The following is a 17136-nucleotide window of genomic DNA, read 5'->3' on the forward strand; positions in this document are numbered from 1 at the left end:
ACGTGGGCGATGTTTTCAGGGTCACCACTCAGGTACTGTTTCGTATATTCATGCTCACTCCCAGATGACTTTGTAAATAGAATCCCTCTGATTAGATTGACCAGAACCCAGTATAGCCATCTCTCATTTATGTAACACACAAATGGATGCTTTGGGTGTGGGTTTTTGTTTTTGTTTTTTCACCAGCTACAAACACAGCAGTCATAACCAGACTTATGCTTCAGTAATCTGGGGACATCCTCATGACCGGCAGGCACTGGGCCCTCTGCTGGGGGTGATTGTATGAGATAGTGTCATATTCTATTCCAGGTACATGTGCCTACAGACTTTCAAATACGAAATACTTAGAATTCTGAGTATTCAATATATAGATTAGAAGAGAGATGCATAAATCTGTAACTAAAATAACATTCTTTTTCTTTTAATTATATTCTTTAAATACAATAAACACGTGACTGATTTATTGAATAGTGTTAATTATGCAGAATGTAGACATGAAACAGTGTTATTTTTCTACAGTTATTAATCTCTAATGTGCCCCACTGCTGAATTTCTTTGCACTGAGTAGCAGACCCTTTTGTAACGTCTTGGGTAGGTATTGTAACACCCTGGTTCATTTTTCTTATTAATAAATAAATAAACCAAAAGCAACTCAACAAGGTCTAGTTTAAAATTCCAATCCACCTCTGTGTTAAGGCCAGGCTGTCACATAATTAACTTGGAGTTGGGCAGGAGTCAATTCTTTTAGTCCTCGTCCCTACACATTTCTCATGGAGAGGGCGTAGGGGTGTCATCTGTCAGTCCTTGCCCTTTCTTAGTGCTTGTTCCTGCTTCTCTGGCCGGCAGTGACTGTTGATCTTCACTCTCAACAGCGAGCATCCTCACGTTGGGTCTCTTGTGGAACACAGGTGCAAGTCCTCGGGGCATAAGGGGAACCTCCCACAGGAGATAAATTGCAGAGCCCACTCTCTCATCTTTTCCAGTTCTCACCCTGGGCAGTGTAATCAGCTATCTGATTCCATCTTCTGCCTCCTTTTTCCACCTAAGCAGATGTCCAAACAAGGGACACATCACAGATTCACTTCCCGCAGGCACCCATGGTTTCAATGATGATTCTCCAACTCTTCACACTTGATAACTTAAGGGTGGAGGTTGGAAGAACATTCCTTCACCTTCCCCACAAGGAGTGAGGAAAAGCAATAAGATCCCCCTCTGAGCTGAGGATGGCCATCTCTCCTCTCCTCCCTCTATGGTACTTTCCATAGCAGGGCAGTCAGGAGGTAGATGAGCATAAGGGATTGAGATGTGTCTTACCAAGCCCTGGAGGGACCAACCTGTCCTAACCCCTGCGTGCTGTCTTTAGAACAGGCACATACCCAATGCCTCTTTGTCCTTAAGTGAAGTCCTAGGTTGGTGCTTGAGATCATTCAACATTTCCTTGTCACCAATTCTCTTTACCTCCTTTCAAATCGTCAATGCTTCATGCCTTAGCTAGACAACATGTTGGCTCACAGGTTCATGCATCCCTGATGCCAACTTTTTTTTTCATTATCCTTCCTAATTTACAGGATGAGTTTTTTTTAATATATAAACTTCAGAAGTGTACCAGTTAAGTCATTCTTTTTATTTTCATAGCATCACTTCAGTATTTTAGAGTGTCGCTTTCTCTAATGCCAGTGTGACCTTGTAGTAGTCCCCTCGCCTACCTCATTCCTAGTATTTTAATCGTAAGTTCTAAGTCTCCAAATTTCAGGTACATTTCTGAGTGCCAGCACTACTACCACTCCCTTAATGAATGCCTACATTATATAAGACATTAAAACCATTTTAAATTATAATGAGGCCTGAATGTTAAGGTCACAGCACAGAGATCTCCAAAATTGCTCCTAGCTGTGCTCATTAATGCCAGCAACAGGGGTGTCTACACCATGCTAACAAAAGGAGCTGGGTATTTCTGCTTACCAGCTAAGTGGGTCTGGCCATGTGGCTACAGTGTAAATGAATGCGGTTTATAGCTCTCCTGACCTGCCAGCTTTGAAATGATTAGATTTTTGATATATTTTTAAATTTTGAGATTTATATATCTCAGTTGTGCTCAAAGTGTGGTTTCATTGAGATTTGTTCCACTAATTAAACTTTCAACAATTCAAATTCACATAAAGTGCTATCACACTGTTACTAAAGGTCTATTATTAGAAAACATGTTTAGCTGCCTTTTTGGTGCAAGTAACCACCCAGGAGTGACTTCTTGGGGCAGAGGACTGAGAAGTTGCTAAGGGAATTTGAGTCATCTACAGCCACAGTGAGCTTCTTTCCTTGAAGTGGTTCTGCAAAATCAAGGCGTACTCTGAATTCTTGGTTGCTTACTATGGAATAGTTAATGCTTTTGGCAGTTATGCTAAATGGCCCGGCCCTGCTACACTCTCTTACCTTCTTTTCAATATTGGAATCAGTTTCGGCCCACCACACACAGTTTTTCAGTCTCTGCCTTTTGTGCTAACAGTTCCTGAATGTGCTCCCTGTAGTGTGACCAAGATAACATGGCAACTGCAGCTTGTGGAATAACAATGCAATTTCCCCGGGAAAGCTACCCTTTGTGGGCAGATAACTCATGTTGACATCTCATGAATGACTTGAATTCTTCCAGGCGCCCCTCCTCCACCCACTGGCACTCAATTTAAGAGTGTTGGTCAAAGTGGGAGTTTCTGCAGTTAATTGTGGCGTTGGATCAGCCTGAACTCCTCAGCCAGGGAGGTCTGATATGACTACAACCGCCATTCTGTCAGCAGAAATTCCCAAGTGAGGACACTTGAGTTGGAATGCCAGAGTGATGAACTCGATGTGTCTAGGAGAACGCCTTCAGTGACTATTAATTATTAGCTGTTGGTAAGCTTGTGTAAGGTCAAGTTTTGAAGATTTTCCTCCCAAAATTCACCCTGACCCCCCCATGGCATGGATTATCTAAAGGACTGTGGATATGGGCACTGCTTAACTTCAGAAGTAAAAAGTCTCTGGTAGTTGCTTATGGAAACATAACCTTAAAGGTGTCCTTGCAGGATTAATTGGCATGGTGCAATAGTTATTTGAAACTGGCTTGCAATTGCACATGATTCAATATTAACATTCTTTGATTCCCCCGCCCCCCCCAAAAAAAACGTCCTTTTGTATTTTTCAAATGAATTAGTGTGGTGGTTAAAGTCAGATGGAATGCCATCAGTTGACTCCTCTGTGCCCTTCCAGGTTGTTATACAGTGCCTAAAAATAGCTGACAACTTTGTGTAGTCAAGATGTTTTTAGCCACTGATTCGTAGTGGCTGGAAAGATCTTTTTGTCCTGGAAGAGGTTGCACGTTTTCTCTTCCCTCACTCCCTACGTGATGATTAGTGAAAGCTTCTCCGTGATGGAGCTTTACTAAAGACAGGCAGACTTTCACTGTGATCACCTAGGTTTGTGTTGTTTAATGGGGTCGCTGTGAGCCACATCTGGCTAGCTATTGAGCACTTGAAATGTGGCGACTGAGGAACTGAATTTTAACTTCAATAAATTTTACTTGATTTAAATTTTAAAACTTACAGTTGATTCCATTTTGGGAAAACATAAGTTTATTTTCCCAGACAACTTGAGTGTGTGAATCTACTTTTGCAATTGTATATTTTATGAAATTTAAATACAGATCAAGTATTTCTGATGAAAATTTCAAATTTAGGTATTCTGTAAATATACATACCCGCCTGATTTCAGTTGCTATGAGGAAAAGAATGTAAAATAGCTCTTTAATAATTTTTGTATTAATTACATGTTGAAGTGAAAATATCTTGGATATACTAGGTCAAATAAAATACATTAAAATTAATTTCACTTGTTTATTTTTTCTTGTTTTGATGTGGCTACTAGAAAACCACTACTGTGGAAATTGAGGCCACAATGCATTCTCTACCATGGCAAGATCAAGAATATGTATGGTCAGAAATGTTTAATGTTTGCATCAAGAAATATCCTTCAGTGGCATCAGCCCAAATCTACATCAGAGGAAATCTGCCAGCTTGTCTTTTGAGAAATCCCCCAAATTGCAGTGATGAGACAGATGGCACCAAACTGACAATTTTAATAGACTGTAAATATTGGCATTCGGAAAGGTGCCTGTGAGAAATGGGCTTAATGTTAGGTAATAGAAGGCACTGCTGGGTCTTAAAGGGGCAAATATCTACGACCCCACGTTCCCGCAGGCACAGTGTATTTCCGTATGGTGCTTCCATTTGCTTATCTCCTGATAGAGGGAAAAGGTCTTAGCTTCTGAGTTTAAGGAATCAGGATGATGGAGCTCAGCAGTCACTCATAAGTGTGTCACAACATGCTCCAACAAGGAGTCGTCCTTCTCAGACAATTAAGAGGAGAAAGGCTAGAGATGCAAGTGGTTAGTTGACAGCATGTGAAAGTGAATGAGTTTTAGTTGAAATAAAATCAATCGAAAAGTCCAGCTTTTCTAGAGGAAGTAGAAAGCTGGAGGGCTTTTAGCTACTAAAAGTGGAGGAGGGGTTGCCCTCGAGTTTAGGTTGGGGCTGAGGAAGGAATGAGGAAGAGGCAGCAAAAGGAAACAGACACAGAAGCTGGTCCCAGTTGTGACCATCTTGCCATTGTCTCTATTTACCTTCAGCTGAGCAGCAAGGAGGAGAGGCTGCCCTCCTAAGTGTAGTCTGTCACGGAAATTGCCAAGTAAGAGCAGCTCTTCTTGACTTAATTTAGGAAGATGTCAAATTTAAATGGATCCCTTTGTGTAAAGACAGCCTGATACCCAAAGAGCTTAGCAATTAGGTGTGGGCAAGAAAATAGACAATCTAATATTTAACTAAATATGTCATAAATTATATATACAATGGGGATTATCCTTGATTATTCTCACAACATAGTTAATATTTGGTTGACCACAAATTGTGTAACAATATATGTAATTTCTTTTTTCATTTTGCAAATGTGTTGCCTCTCCTTAGAGTTCTGCTGCAGCTCTCCACAGCCGATTTGTAAGTTATACCACAAAATCAGGGTTATTACAATGTGGGATTAAAATAAAATATCACTTTAATGTTATGAGATCCAAATGTTAAATCTTATAAATGTAGGGTCCTGCCACCAAGGCGTTTTAGGCCTTGCTGTGGAATCTCAAACTCCTGGTCCTGGCCTCTGTTGGGTGATCAAAAGTTGTTCAGCTTCGGCTTAAGTTCAAGGGGCAAGGCTTCCAGCTGTAAGAGATTAACTTTTAACAGAGTACTGTTCCTTCTGGGAACAACTAGAAAACCTGGATAAAACATTTAACTAAATCTGTTTAAGTGCATCAAAGAATACTTAAAGAGCATTGAAGAACAGCCAAGATGTGAGCAGAATGAGACCACAGAGAGACTTGCTTGACGTTTGCAACTGCTTTTCCGCTTGTGACATTTGGTGATTTATAAGATATGGTCAAGAGTCTGGGAAGGTGATCAGAGCTTTCATCAGTTTCGTAGAGCTTGAAAGAAGGAGAAAGAGAAAATAAAAAATAGAAACTGGAGTCAGGTCTCACCAAGGCAGGGGATGTTATCTAGAAAATCCAACAATAATAAATGGTTCTAAGGTCAGTTGGATATAAATTTGCAGGAATGGGGAAAGGGGGCAGCTACCACATACCGTATCAAACAAACAATCAGGTGGCTGTAGATGTAAATTTGAAAGGTAAAACAATGAAATGCCAGATAACGTGGGAGAGAGAATATCTTCATGATCTTTGGATGAGCAAAAATTTCTTAAATTGGACATAAAAGTATTGAGTAGAGGGGAGAGGCTGATGGATTTGACTATGTGAAAATTTAAAACTTTGGTTTTTCAAAAGATACCATTAAGAGACTAACAATGCAAGCCACAAAGTGGGAAAAGATGTTTGCAATACTTTAAACAAAAGACTATATGCAGAATATATAAAGAATTCCTACAACCAAAAAGACAAAGATAATCCAGTCTAGAAGTGGGCAGAATACTTAATTGGGCTGTTCACAAAAGAAGATATTCCAATGGCCAGTGAATACATGAAAAGTTGCTCAACTTTATAAGTTGTCAGAGAAATGCAAATTAAAACCACAATGAGAGATACACTTCTGCTTCTGGCCAAGATGGAGTAGCAGGAACTGTATTTACCTTCCTGGCTGACAAAACTCAAAACTTTAACAAAATGTATGAGCTTTCTAGACACTGAACATCAGGCAGCAGAGGATGGTGATTCATGACAGACTTGGGGCAAAAGAGGCAAGCTCTAGGATGCTCCCAGTTTGCTTCCTCGAGAGAGTTTCTGGCATGGCACTGGGAGGGAGAACCAGGCTGAGTCTGATGGACTCTCTGGGTTGAGGGCTCAGAACTGAGAGTCCAAGGAAACCAAGGTGGCTCGAGTTTGCAGAATTGAGAACCGAAGAGGAAAGAACTATAGAGAGAGAACCTCACAGACTTTTGGAGGGGCTCCTTATAGTCTTCAGCAGTGGAGAATAATTAGCCCTGGATTAGACACTACTCTAGTCCTGCCAAACAAATCTTAAAAGCAAGATTCAAAAGGATCAAACCTTTTCTAGATAATTTAACTGCATCTCAGAACAAAGCTCAAGAAGATAGGATTAAAAATATGTTCAGCACCAAGCAAGGTGAAGTTCACAGTGTCTGACATCCCATTAAAGATTACAGGGCATGCAAAGAGGCAAGAATATTTGACCCACAATGAGATCTGTCAATCAATCAAAACTGACACAGATGTTAGAATTAGCAAACAAAGACATTAAAGTTATTATAGCTGTATTCGTATGTTCGAAAAGTTTAGACATATGGAAAGTTCCATATGTGTAATTGGACATCCCCAAGTGCAGGAAGGGGAACAAAATAAATATGTGCAGAACAATAGCCACAAGATTTCCAAATTGATGAAAAGTGAAAATCCATAGATTCAAGAAGCTTGGTGAACCCAAGAGCAAGAAACATGGAAAAAACTATACCAGGGGCCTGCCCTGTGGCCAAGTGGTTAAGTTGGCACACTCCACTTTGGCAGCCCAGGGTTCACCAGTTTGGATCCTGGGCATGGACATGGCACTGCTCATCAGCCATGCTGTGGTGGTGTCCCACATAGAAGAACTAGAATGACCTACAACTAGGATATACAACTATGTGCTGGGGCTTTGAGGAGAAAAAAAACATAGGAAGATTGGCAACACTTGTTAGCTCAGGGCCCATCTTAAAAAAAACTATACCAAATTTCTCAAATTGGTTGAAACCAATGATAAAGAAGGAAAGCTAAAAATCATCCATAAAGTCACATTATGTACAAAGGAACAAACATAAGGATAATGTCTTCACAATGTGAGCAAGAAGACAGTGGAGCAATAACTTTAAAGTACTAAAAGAAAAAAACAACCTAAAATTCTTTACCCAGTGAAAATATCTTTTAAAAATGAAGGCAAAATGAAGATGTTTTCAGACATTCAAAAGCTGAAAGATTTCATCACCAGCAGACTGGCAATACAAGTGTTAAAGGAAGTCCTTCAGGCAGAAGGAAGATGATACCAGATGGAAACCTGGATCTACACAAAAAACTATGAGCAATGGGATGGTAACTGTATGGACCTAGACAAAACAGGCACAGTAGCCATCCATCAGAAGGCAGAATGGTAAGAGACCTTGAAATCATATAGACATGAGTTTACATCCTGGCTCTCTTGCTTACTGGTGATGTTATTGCTTTACCTTTGTTTTCTTTCTTTCTTTCTTTCTTTTTTTTTTTGGTGAGGAAGATTGGCCCTGAGCTAACATCTTTTGCCAATCTTCCTCTTTTTGCTTGAGGACGACTGTTGCTGAGCTAACGTCTATACCAGTCTTCCTCTACTTTTTTTTTTTTTAAAGATTGGCACCTGAGCTAACATCAGTTGCTAATCTTCTTTTTTTTTTTTCCTTCTTCTTCTTCTTCTCCCCAAAGCCCCCAGTACATTGTTGTATATTCTAGTTGTGGTCCCTCTGGTTGTGCTATGTGGGACGCTGCCTCAGCATAGCTTGATGAGCGGTGCAATGTCTGTGCCTAGGGTCTGAACTGGCGGAACCCTGGGCCACCGAAGCGGAGCACATGAACTTAACCACTTGGCCACAGGCTGGCCCCTACCTCCACTTTGTTTGTGGGATACTGCCACAGCATAACTTGATGAGCGGTGTGTAGGTCTGTGCCTGGGATCCGAGCCTGGGATCCGAACCTGTGAACCCCGGGCCGCTGAAGCAGAGCGTGCACACTTAACCACTACGCCCCTGGGCCAGCCCCTGCTTTACCTTCCTGAACCTGTTTTCCTTATGTACTGAATGGTGAAAATAGTAGGTACTGTCTCTTTGGTTTCTGAGCAAGGAGTAAAACAAAGTATGTAAAGAACCGAGTAAAGTACTTAATATATCATATTGTAAACATGGCCACAAATTCTTCCCCTCCCTGCATCGATGCCCTTTCAATGTGATGTTGCAATTTTCATCAAGGTGGCGCTTATTTCTGCATTCAGGTTGCTATGTGACTTGTTTTGGCCAAGGTATGATTCGTAAGAGACTTGACAAACGCTTGTAAGCTGGGGCTCGTCCTCTCGCTGCTCTTTGGAAACCCGTGACCACCCCATCCAGAACGAGCCATGGCTAGCCTGCTGGCTGATGAGAAACACGTACCCAAGCCCCCAGCTGGGCAACCATCACACACATCAGTCACGAGCAGACCGCAAATGGATGAGGGAGCCTGGGTGAGACCAGCTGAGGCAGCCCAAAAGCAGACACACAGAATTGCGAGCTATGCCATTGTTGCTATTTTAAGCCACTAAATTTTGGGGTAGTTTGTTATAATGCAAAAGCTACCTGATACATGTTAGTTATGTATTCACATTTACATGTATAAGCACATGGATATACATTCATCAATATCAAGGATTTCTATGTGCTACTGATTTAAAACAAAAGATTTTACTTGAAATTGAAAAACAAAACAAGAAGATAACTGTCAAGTACTAATCCATGGACTTAGTCTTTTCTGTTTGCTTTCTTCTTTTTTGTTTTGTTTCTTCCTTCCTGAAGATCCCCTGGTATCAGCTGTGGCGTTATTTTGACATCAGCAAGCATGGGAGGGCTGGTGAAAATATGAGTTGGTATGTTTCTGACTCTTTCCGAGGCTGAAAAACTCTGCCTTGTCAAGTGTTCATTTCCTCTTCTCTCTTCAATTTGTCCAGATATTTCCTCAAACTCTGACATATATTCACTCACACAATGAGGTATCAAGATCAGACCCACCAAAAGGCTAAAATTAAAAAGACTCACAATACTAAACAATGGTAAGGGTGTGGAGCAATGGGAATGTTCGTATCCAACCGGTGGGACTGTGAATTGGCATGACCGCTCAGGAAGCCTGTTTAACGATACCTTCTAAATGATTATGATGATACGTTATCATCCAGCAATTCCTCTTCTCAGTGTGTACTCAGCAAGAATGCATACATATGTGGACCAAAAGATGTGTACAAGAATTTTCATAGCTCCATTATTCGTAATAGTCCCAAACTGGAAACAATCTTAGTATTCCTTATCAGTAGAATGGATAAATAGATTGTATTATGTTTGTACGACAAAATACCACACAGCAATGAAAAGGACAAAAACTAGTGCTATACATAATAAAGTGAATAAACCTCACTAACATGATGCTGAATGATAGAAGGCGAACACAAAAGAGTATGTGTGGTATAAATCCACTTTTGTAAGGATGATGTCCCTTTTTGAGAGGAGGGCCTGGCGGCTGCCCTGGGCAGTGAGGCGTCTTCTGGGTGCAGGTGTGTTCTAGCTCCTCATCATCTTGGTGGTTACAAGAGTTATGTTCACTTTGCTAAAATGCATTGCGCTGTACACACGATTATTTTTCTCTTTTCTCTCTATATGTTTGAATTTTCAAAAGGTTATTAACAAATTCAGCATTTGTATTGTGAACACGCATATAAATATATATACGTGAACTTAACCACTCGGTGATTAGGGTCACATGTGAGGGGATGCACTATAATTAGTGTTCGGGTGGTGAACACGATGTAATGTATACAGAATTCAAAATATGATGTACATCAGAAAAAAATAAAAATTAAAAAAATAAAAACAAAGCAAACAAAATATATATATATATATATATATATATATATATATATACACACGCATGCTAAAGATGTTAAGAAACACAGATTCAGCACTGATATGAGTATGTCCAAGTTATGTTGTTTATATTGATAAGTGGAAAATCAAATTGCCACGTATTATTTATACTATGACTTTATTTTTAGTAGAAGCAAACCAAGCAATATCTGGTACCTAGTATTGGCTATAATAGTTTACAACATTTATAACAAACTAATTTAGTCTTTCTGGGTTACATAACTAATTGCATGTTCATTATTGAAAGTTTGAAAAATATAGAAATACACAGACACAATATCAGCATAATATACTCCTAGATGCTATTTTTGAGTGATTATAGTTTTTTAAATATGTCTCTGTTTGTGTATGTCATAACATATACTTAATCAAAATTGGACGATTCTTCTACAATATGATGTTTAATGTTTATAAAAGGTTTTATTGTATGAATATGCCATAATTGACTTAACCAACTTCTAGAAAGTTTTTGCAGATTTAGACTTTCAACAATGTTGCATGTGCATTTCCTGTACTGCCACCAATACTGAGTATTGTTATTAAAAAATCAAACACAGCAACAAACTCACTTTGACAGATTACCTTAAACTTTTGCACAGGTAAAAATAATGGGCTGATTTTCATTTTATTCTGGAGGATAATATTCACAATAGATAGGACTGCCTACATTTTGGAGATTACTTATATTCACACAAATGTTATCATCATTATGAATAAATGAGTTAATGACCGCATATGAATGAACCCTGAGGTGCTCACCATGCCAGGAATGCTACCAAGCCTTTGTGTTTATTTTATCTCAGTTACTCAGCAGCAGCATCTTGCATAGATGGGGCAAATAGGAAATTAGATATAGGCAAAAAGCAAGGGGTAAGCTTTGAGAATGTAATTAGAAGCTGTAGTAATTTCATTTTCTTCCCTTTGTTTTCTAGCTGAACATAGGGTCGATCAGGTGATCTAATCACTGTACTGGTTTGCATTTCAAATCAAAAAATTACCTAGGGGAGGAAATTTTTTTACTTTATTTACAGGTAGATAAATGTAAGCTCTTAAGGAGGCAGCTCTCCCTGTGCACAGTTTTGATATACATGAGTTTCATTTACTAAGGATTGGTTAAATGACACCAGCCCCCCAACAACATGGTTCAAATTTCAGATACTGTGGTATAGTAACTGGGAGTAATTCCAAAAAGCACGAACGTCATTGCTAGTTCTTCAGTCCACGAAAGTGACCGTGCAGATAACACATGCACTTCACGACTCCTGACCTGTTACGTCGCGGCTTTCAAAGCCTGTCAGTGATTGGACCTCACGTGTCTGTTATTCACTTCACACACAGGCAGCAAAGCGTGTAAGCATGTAGTGTTACTTCCTTGTCCCCAGTGATGAACCCATGTAACATTTTACAAAAATAGGTAATTGAAAGAGGGAATTAGTAATAAAGTTGGAAGTATAGCAAAGAAATGAAAATTGATAATGCTGGAAGTGAAATTTTAATCAAACACAGACGTAGGTCCAGACGAGAAGGCTGACTGTGGGCATGACTCCACGACAGCATTTGAGAGACGCTAGCTATGCAGTCAGAGGATTTTAGTGAGAACGAGCTTATAAATGAAAACAGTGGTTGGGACAAAAAGGATGGAGATGTCCCAAAGGAAGTGACACCAGCCCAAAAAATGCTTCCCATTAAAGAAACTCTCAAAGAAATTTCAGGACATTGAAAGCTCAAAGGATAAAGTGTTGGTGGCTCATCCTCCAGACTTTGAAAGGAGTTTGAGAATTCTCCAGGGCAGAGAAAAGATGCTCACTCTGTGTCTTAAGTTACAAGATGAGAAGGAGGAGCAAGTTCTGTTCAAACCACTCTTGATTAGTATTCTACAAAGAAAACACTTTTAAATGTTTTTTATATTTTATCCTAAATATTCGTTTGCAGTGTTTTATTTCGCTGTACTTTTATAACCAAGAGTGAGAGGGATTTTAATGTTTTAACTAAATTTTTTAAAGGTCAGACAGAGCACAATTGTAAGTTTCCGCAGCGGTTGTTCAGATCACATGGTCATTTTTAGGATCCCACGCTGCTGTGTGAGGCAGGGGCTGCCTGTGTATCTACTCACTAGTGGTGGATGCACCTAATTTGCTGTAAACTATAAACCGAAGGAACAACGTTTCAATTTTTGTTGCTAACCTTTTAGAAACCTACTTAAGATATGATGAAGTTACTATTTTTCTTATGATTTGATGTGTTCAAATACTACTTCTTTAGTGAGATATAAAGAGGGGCCTATGACTTGTTAGTTTTTATGTATTCTTTTTAATTGTAAAATAAAGGTCTTTCCAAATACCAACTAGGAAGAAAAAATTTTAATTTTGTGTTAACAAATACAAAGAGATCTCACTAGAAATGGAACAAATTTGAGGACAACAGGGTCTACATTAGTTAACAAATAGTCCTGTTCTCTCAAAAGCTTTAAATGGAAGGCAGAATATGAAAACATCTGACTTCAAAGAGGCCGGGTGTAAGTAATGGGTAAGTTGCAAGCCGTGAGGTTTGTGTTTCCTGGTCACTGACTGAGTGACTACAGGACAAGAGGTTCTCGTGAAACTGTTTTCTCACCAAAGCAATAATGTGTGAGGGTGTCCGATGGTTGAGGTCTCATTTATCCTGCAGCTTTTCACCTGAATTTTATTTCGGCCTATTACACAGTAGAAGCCATTAAACATCTGTGCACTTCCTGGCCACTCCCCTGTGACAGTGAATTGTTAGATTATTGGAGATACTTTCTGTATATAAATGTCCTTTGGGTAATGCGCGGGGGTGGAGGAGAATATGATAACCCAGGCAGCGATCATCAGCTACCACTCTGCGTTTGAAGTGAGTGAGTCTCAAAAACTCATCTATTTTAAACTCAGAAGATTCCTTGCTGCGATTTTCTTTAATACTAAAACTGCAAAGGCAGCAAAAATGCTGAGGCTAAAAGCTTTAAAGACTAAATCACCCTTAAGCTCTTTACCAATATTGGTATTGGTCTGGTCGTGCAGGCAATTTAGGCGGGTTGCTATTGTTCCTAGAAGCTGCTATTGGGATAGTTATCAAGTCCAGTTAAACTGTATTTCACGAAAACTCATTACAGAGATGGCTCCTCGGTGCTGGTAAATGCCATGGAGCTTTAAACCATCTTCTAGTTATCAATAGCTTTTATTTTTTCTACTGAGGTGAAGTTCACATAATAGAAAATTAGCCATCTTAAAGTGTATGGTTCAGTGGCATTTTATACATTCACAGTGTCACTGCAACCGTCACCTCTATCTAGTTCGAAAATATTTTCATCACCCCAAAGACCCCATGACCATTAAGCAGTCACTCTGCATTCCTTCCTCCCTCAGTCCCTAGCAACACCAGTCTGCTTTCTGTCTCTATGAATTTACTTATTCTGGACATTTTGTATAAATGAACTCTTACAACGTATGCTCTTCTGTAACTGGCTTCTTTCCTTTAGCATGGTGTTTTCAAGGTTCATCCACATTATAGCACGTACTTCATTTCCTTTTTACGGCTGAATAATATTCTATTGTATTTATATGCCACAATTTGTTCATCCATCATTGGACATTTGGGTTGGTTCCACCTTTTGGCTGTTGTAAATAATACTGCTATGAGCATATGTGTACAAGTATTTGAGTACTTGCTTTCAATTATTTTGGGTATATACCTAGGAGTGGAATTGCTGGGTCGTACAGTAATTCCATGTTTAACTTTTTGAGGAACTATCAAACTGTTTTCCATTGAGCAGCTTCTATTTGTACCACATGTAAGGAGGGACCACTTCTTACCACTCCTGGTACCTCCTTTGGGTCACTCTCTGCCCTTTATTCAGTCCACCTCAAGGAGGTTGAGTGGCTGACCTGATTGACAGTCTCGTCTCCTCCTCCTCGTGAGTCCGCCTACAGAATGCACATCCTCTGTTCATGTCCTCCATGCCAGCACTTCTGGGTGGAAAGGTCTATGCTGATGTCACTGTATGGATGAGTATTGCTAATTCTGTTGTTCTGTGTAGAGGCCAGTTCAGCTTTAGTCTCCGAACTGTCCTCTAGCAGAAAAAATGCCAATCTTTGTATTTTAATTTGATTTGTTTTATTTTTCAAATAGTCTGGAACCTGCATAGAGTTCAGTATGATGTTTATTGGGGGTTCTTTTAAAGATCCCACAACTTAGATGTAAACAGTTATGATGCCGGAAGAATTTGACCTTTGTAGATGTAGCCTGGACTTGAGGTTTAAAATCTAACTGCCAGCTAATTTTAGTACCATCAACTTGACAAAGTCACCTAATATTCTAGCTTCAATTTCCTTATCAATGAAAATGGGGAACTGCTATTCAGCTTATGTAACAGATGTGCTGTGTGGCTCACGTAAGTATCAGAGCCAGTGCACAATCACATAGGACTCAACACAAGAGTAAGATTGTATCTAACTTACATTCATGTTTCAGATATTTTAACGTAGTTTTTTTTATATATAATGATATGTCTGAATTTTAAAAACTTGACCACAAAATTCCCAGCAGGATGATTGCTACAGGAGTATGGCACAGAGGGAGGAGTTGGTAAGTCTCCAAGCTTCTAGTAGAAAATAGGTAACTTTGCACGGTAAGCATTCACCCAGCGCCTGATGACACAACCAGAGTGTCTGGCCATCAAGGTTATTTCAAACTCAGGAATTTAAGAAGTGATTTTTATTTTGAAGACAAACATTTTGAGACAACTCTGACCATATAAGGAAAGTTTTGTGACTTCATGTAGCATCATCACTAGCTTACCAGAGTATATCTCCATTAGGAAATGCTCTTATCTTTTCTGATTACCTTGTCTTAGGTAACACGTCATCTTGCCAAACTCTTCGACAGCATCTCAGACCTGCAGTTTGAAGAAGATCAGGGTGTTTCCGCATACAGCGCAATTGGAATGTACAGCAAAGAAAAGGAGTACGTCCCATTCCAAGCCGCCTGTGACTGCACAGGCCATGTAAGATTTGATTAGGTGGTTTTTGATGCTAAAGGGATCTTTTCGGGATAATTTTTAAAGGTCAGGTTGAACAAGAAAAAACCAACTCTTGTCAAATCAGGCTTTGGTTCGTTTTGTGCTCAGAGATTCCTGTTTACCTGTGTCCACTGTGACATAGGGCCACTCTGTCGTGCTTCCCAGTTTCTGCTCATTTGGCTTCAGCGCCCCGCAGGGTCTCAGGTGCTAGCAGTTGAACTAGATGGGAGGGACTGTTGCAGATTGAATGAGTGGACCCCAGAATTAGAAGCAAATGCGACCCGGTGAGTGAGTCTCCTACAAAGCATGTTGTTTTCCTCACTGCTTGGGACACAGGGAAGGGTTGGGGCGGAGCAGTGTCTTGCGGTAAAGCATGTTTTCAGGAGGCTTGTGGTGCAGGATTCGAATGTGAATGTTGTAAATGGCCGCTCCTGAATGAAGTTGATTGAGTCTACCGAGCTGATGTCGCGCACTCTAATCACCATGCGCACAGACAGTTAAGTTGGCATATTCTCTTCTCTCACAGCCAACTACCTCAAAAATATTCTTCACGGTTATCTGCAAGAATGGCTCATTAGGGTTTATGTAAGAGCTCGGGGTGTTTTCAGATGATTTAGAGGAGTTGTGTCTTTTTGTTCCGATGCTGGTAGCTTGGGTTAATCTGCAGAGTGGCTGAGGCAGTAGCCTCTATTACAGAACCCTTTGGGTTGAGGCAGGGAATGTTTTAAATTGTCCCTTGCAGAAACATGAAGGCAAGCTTTTTGGGTTTTTTTTTTTTTTTTTTTTGACGGGTTTTCTTTATTCCTCTCTCTTGCTTCTTAATATTGTACCAGAAAAACCCTGCCAAATGATGGAGAAGCAGATGGTGGACTCCTTTGATTAAAATATATTTTTTGATCTCTTGGGCTCTTTAGGATATTATTACAATGATTAGAAAAAGTCACTATAAACTATCTTGACAAAGTGTGCTGTGGTCTGCTGCCTCCCCAGCAGACTGCTAGCCGACTGGCATAGTGCCCGGAAGGAGGACAGTCTAACTGATGGATATGGTTGTCACTAGCAGGAGCCCTTGATATTGAAAGTTTTCACAGTGTTCTAGTTTATTCTGTATAAGCAACTTATGCTAGAGACTTTAAGCATATAGCTACCCTCTAATTGCCATTGTCTTATAAAAAGTTGCTTTCACAGTAGGTCTTTTTTCTCCCTGCACTTTTGTGATTGGTTCCTCCCAGTTTTGTTTGCCTAGTGTTAATTGAATACCTACTAAGTACTAGATGCTAGATTAAGGTTTTGGGGATCCAGAAATGAATAAGACATGGCCCCTGCCTTTGAGGAACTCAGGCTCCTTGAACAAGTGGATATACACATAATTAGTGATAATGGGTTGTGGTAGTTGTTATAGAGTGTTGGGCAGAATCTGGTAAAATATTAAAAAGGGAAGGATCAAGCAAGCATCTCCTCAGAGCTTGGTTCTCAACTCCTACTGAGCTAAGTTGCCATTGTTGGCATAGTCATCTGAACATCAACTTACACGTGTGTTTGGTCTTCCCAAATGGACTGGAAAGTTCTTGAGAACAGGTGGCCATACTGAGGACACGGATCCCAGAGTATCTGGGAGATGCTCAAAGGATGTCTGATTTACTGAAGGAACTTGTTGCTTGGTGACATTGAGTTGTGCTTAGTGACTAAAGCAGTGATTAGATCAGAGACCCTGAACTCAGACGTGTGAACAAAACTCAGCTAAGAGCCAAGGGCAGGCTTTTAGGGTGTCTGGCCGTGGTGAGGGCGGTGCTTCCTTTTTCCTTCAGCAGGGAAGGCTGTCAGCTCATCAACCGTGTACTACTCCTTCCCGGTTCTCCAGAGAAACAGGTTCCGGGAATGAATGCCTC

General features: G+C 40.1%; 1 protein-coding gene across 6 annotated transcripts in view; it reads left to right on the plus strand.

Moving 5' to 3' along the window:
- DNAH11 (dynein axonemal heavy chain 11) overlaps positions 1–17136 on the plus strand; it is a 295116-nt gene that overhangs the window by 74282 nt on the left and 203698 nt on the right. For all 6 annotated transcript variants that reach the window (XR_006889759.1, XM_046669559.1, XM_046669561.1 and 3 more), the window contains exon 29: positions 15083–15232. Coding sequence is in view for 5 of the 6 variants with exons in the window: in XM_046669559.1 (XP_046525515.1) it covers positions 15083–15232 (150 nt within the window). In the remaining variant the exon portion in view is untranslated. The remainder of the gene's footprint in view (positions 1–15082; positions 15233–17136) is intronic.

Source organism: Equus quagga, chromosome 8, assembly GCF_021613505.1.
Source record: "Equus quagga isolate Etosha38 chromosome 8, UCLA_HA_Equagga_1.0, whole genome shotgun sequence".
NCBI classification, from domain to species: Eukaryota; Metazoa; Chordata; class Mammalia; order Perissodactyla; family Equidae; genus Equus; species Equus quagga.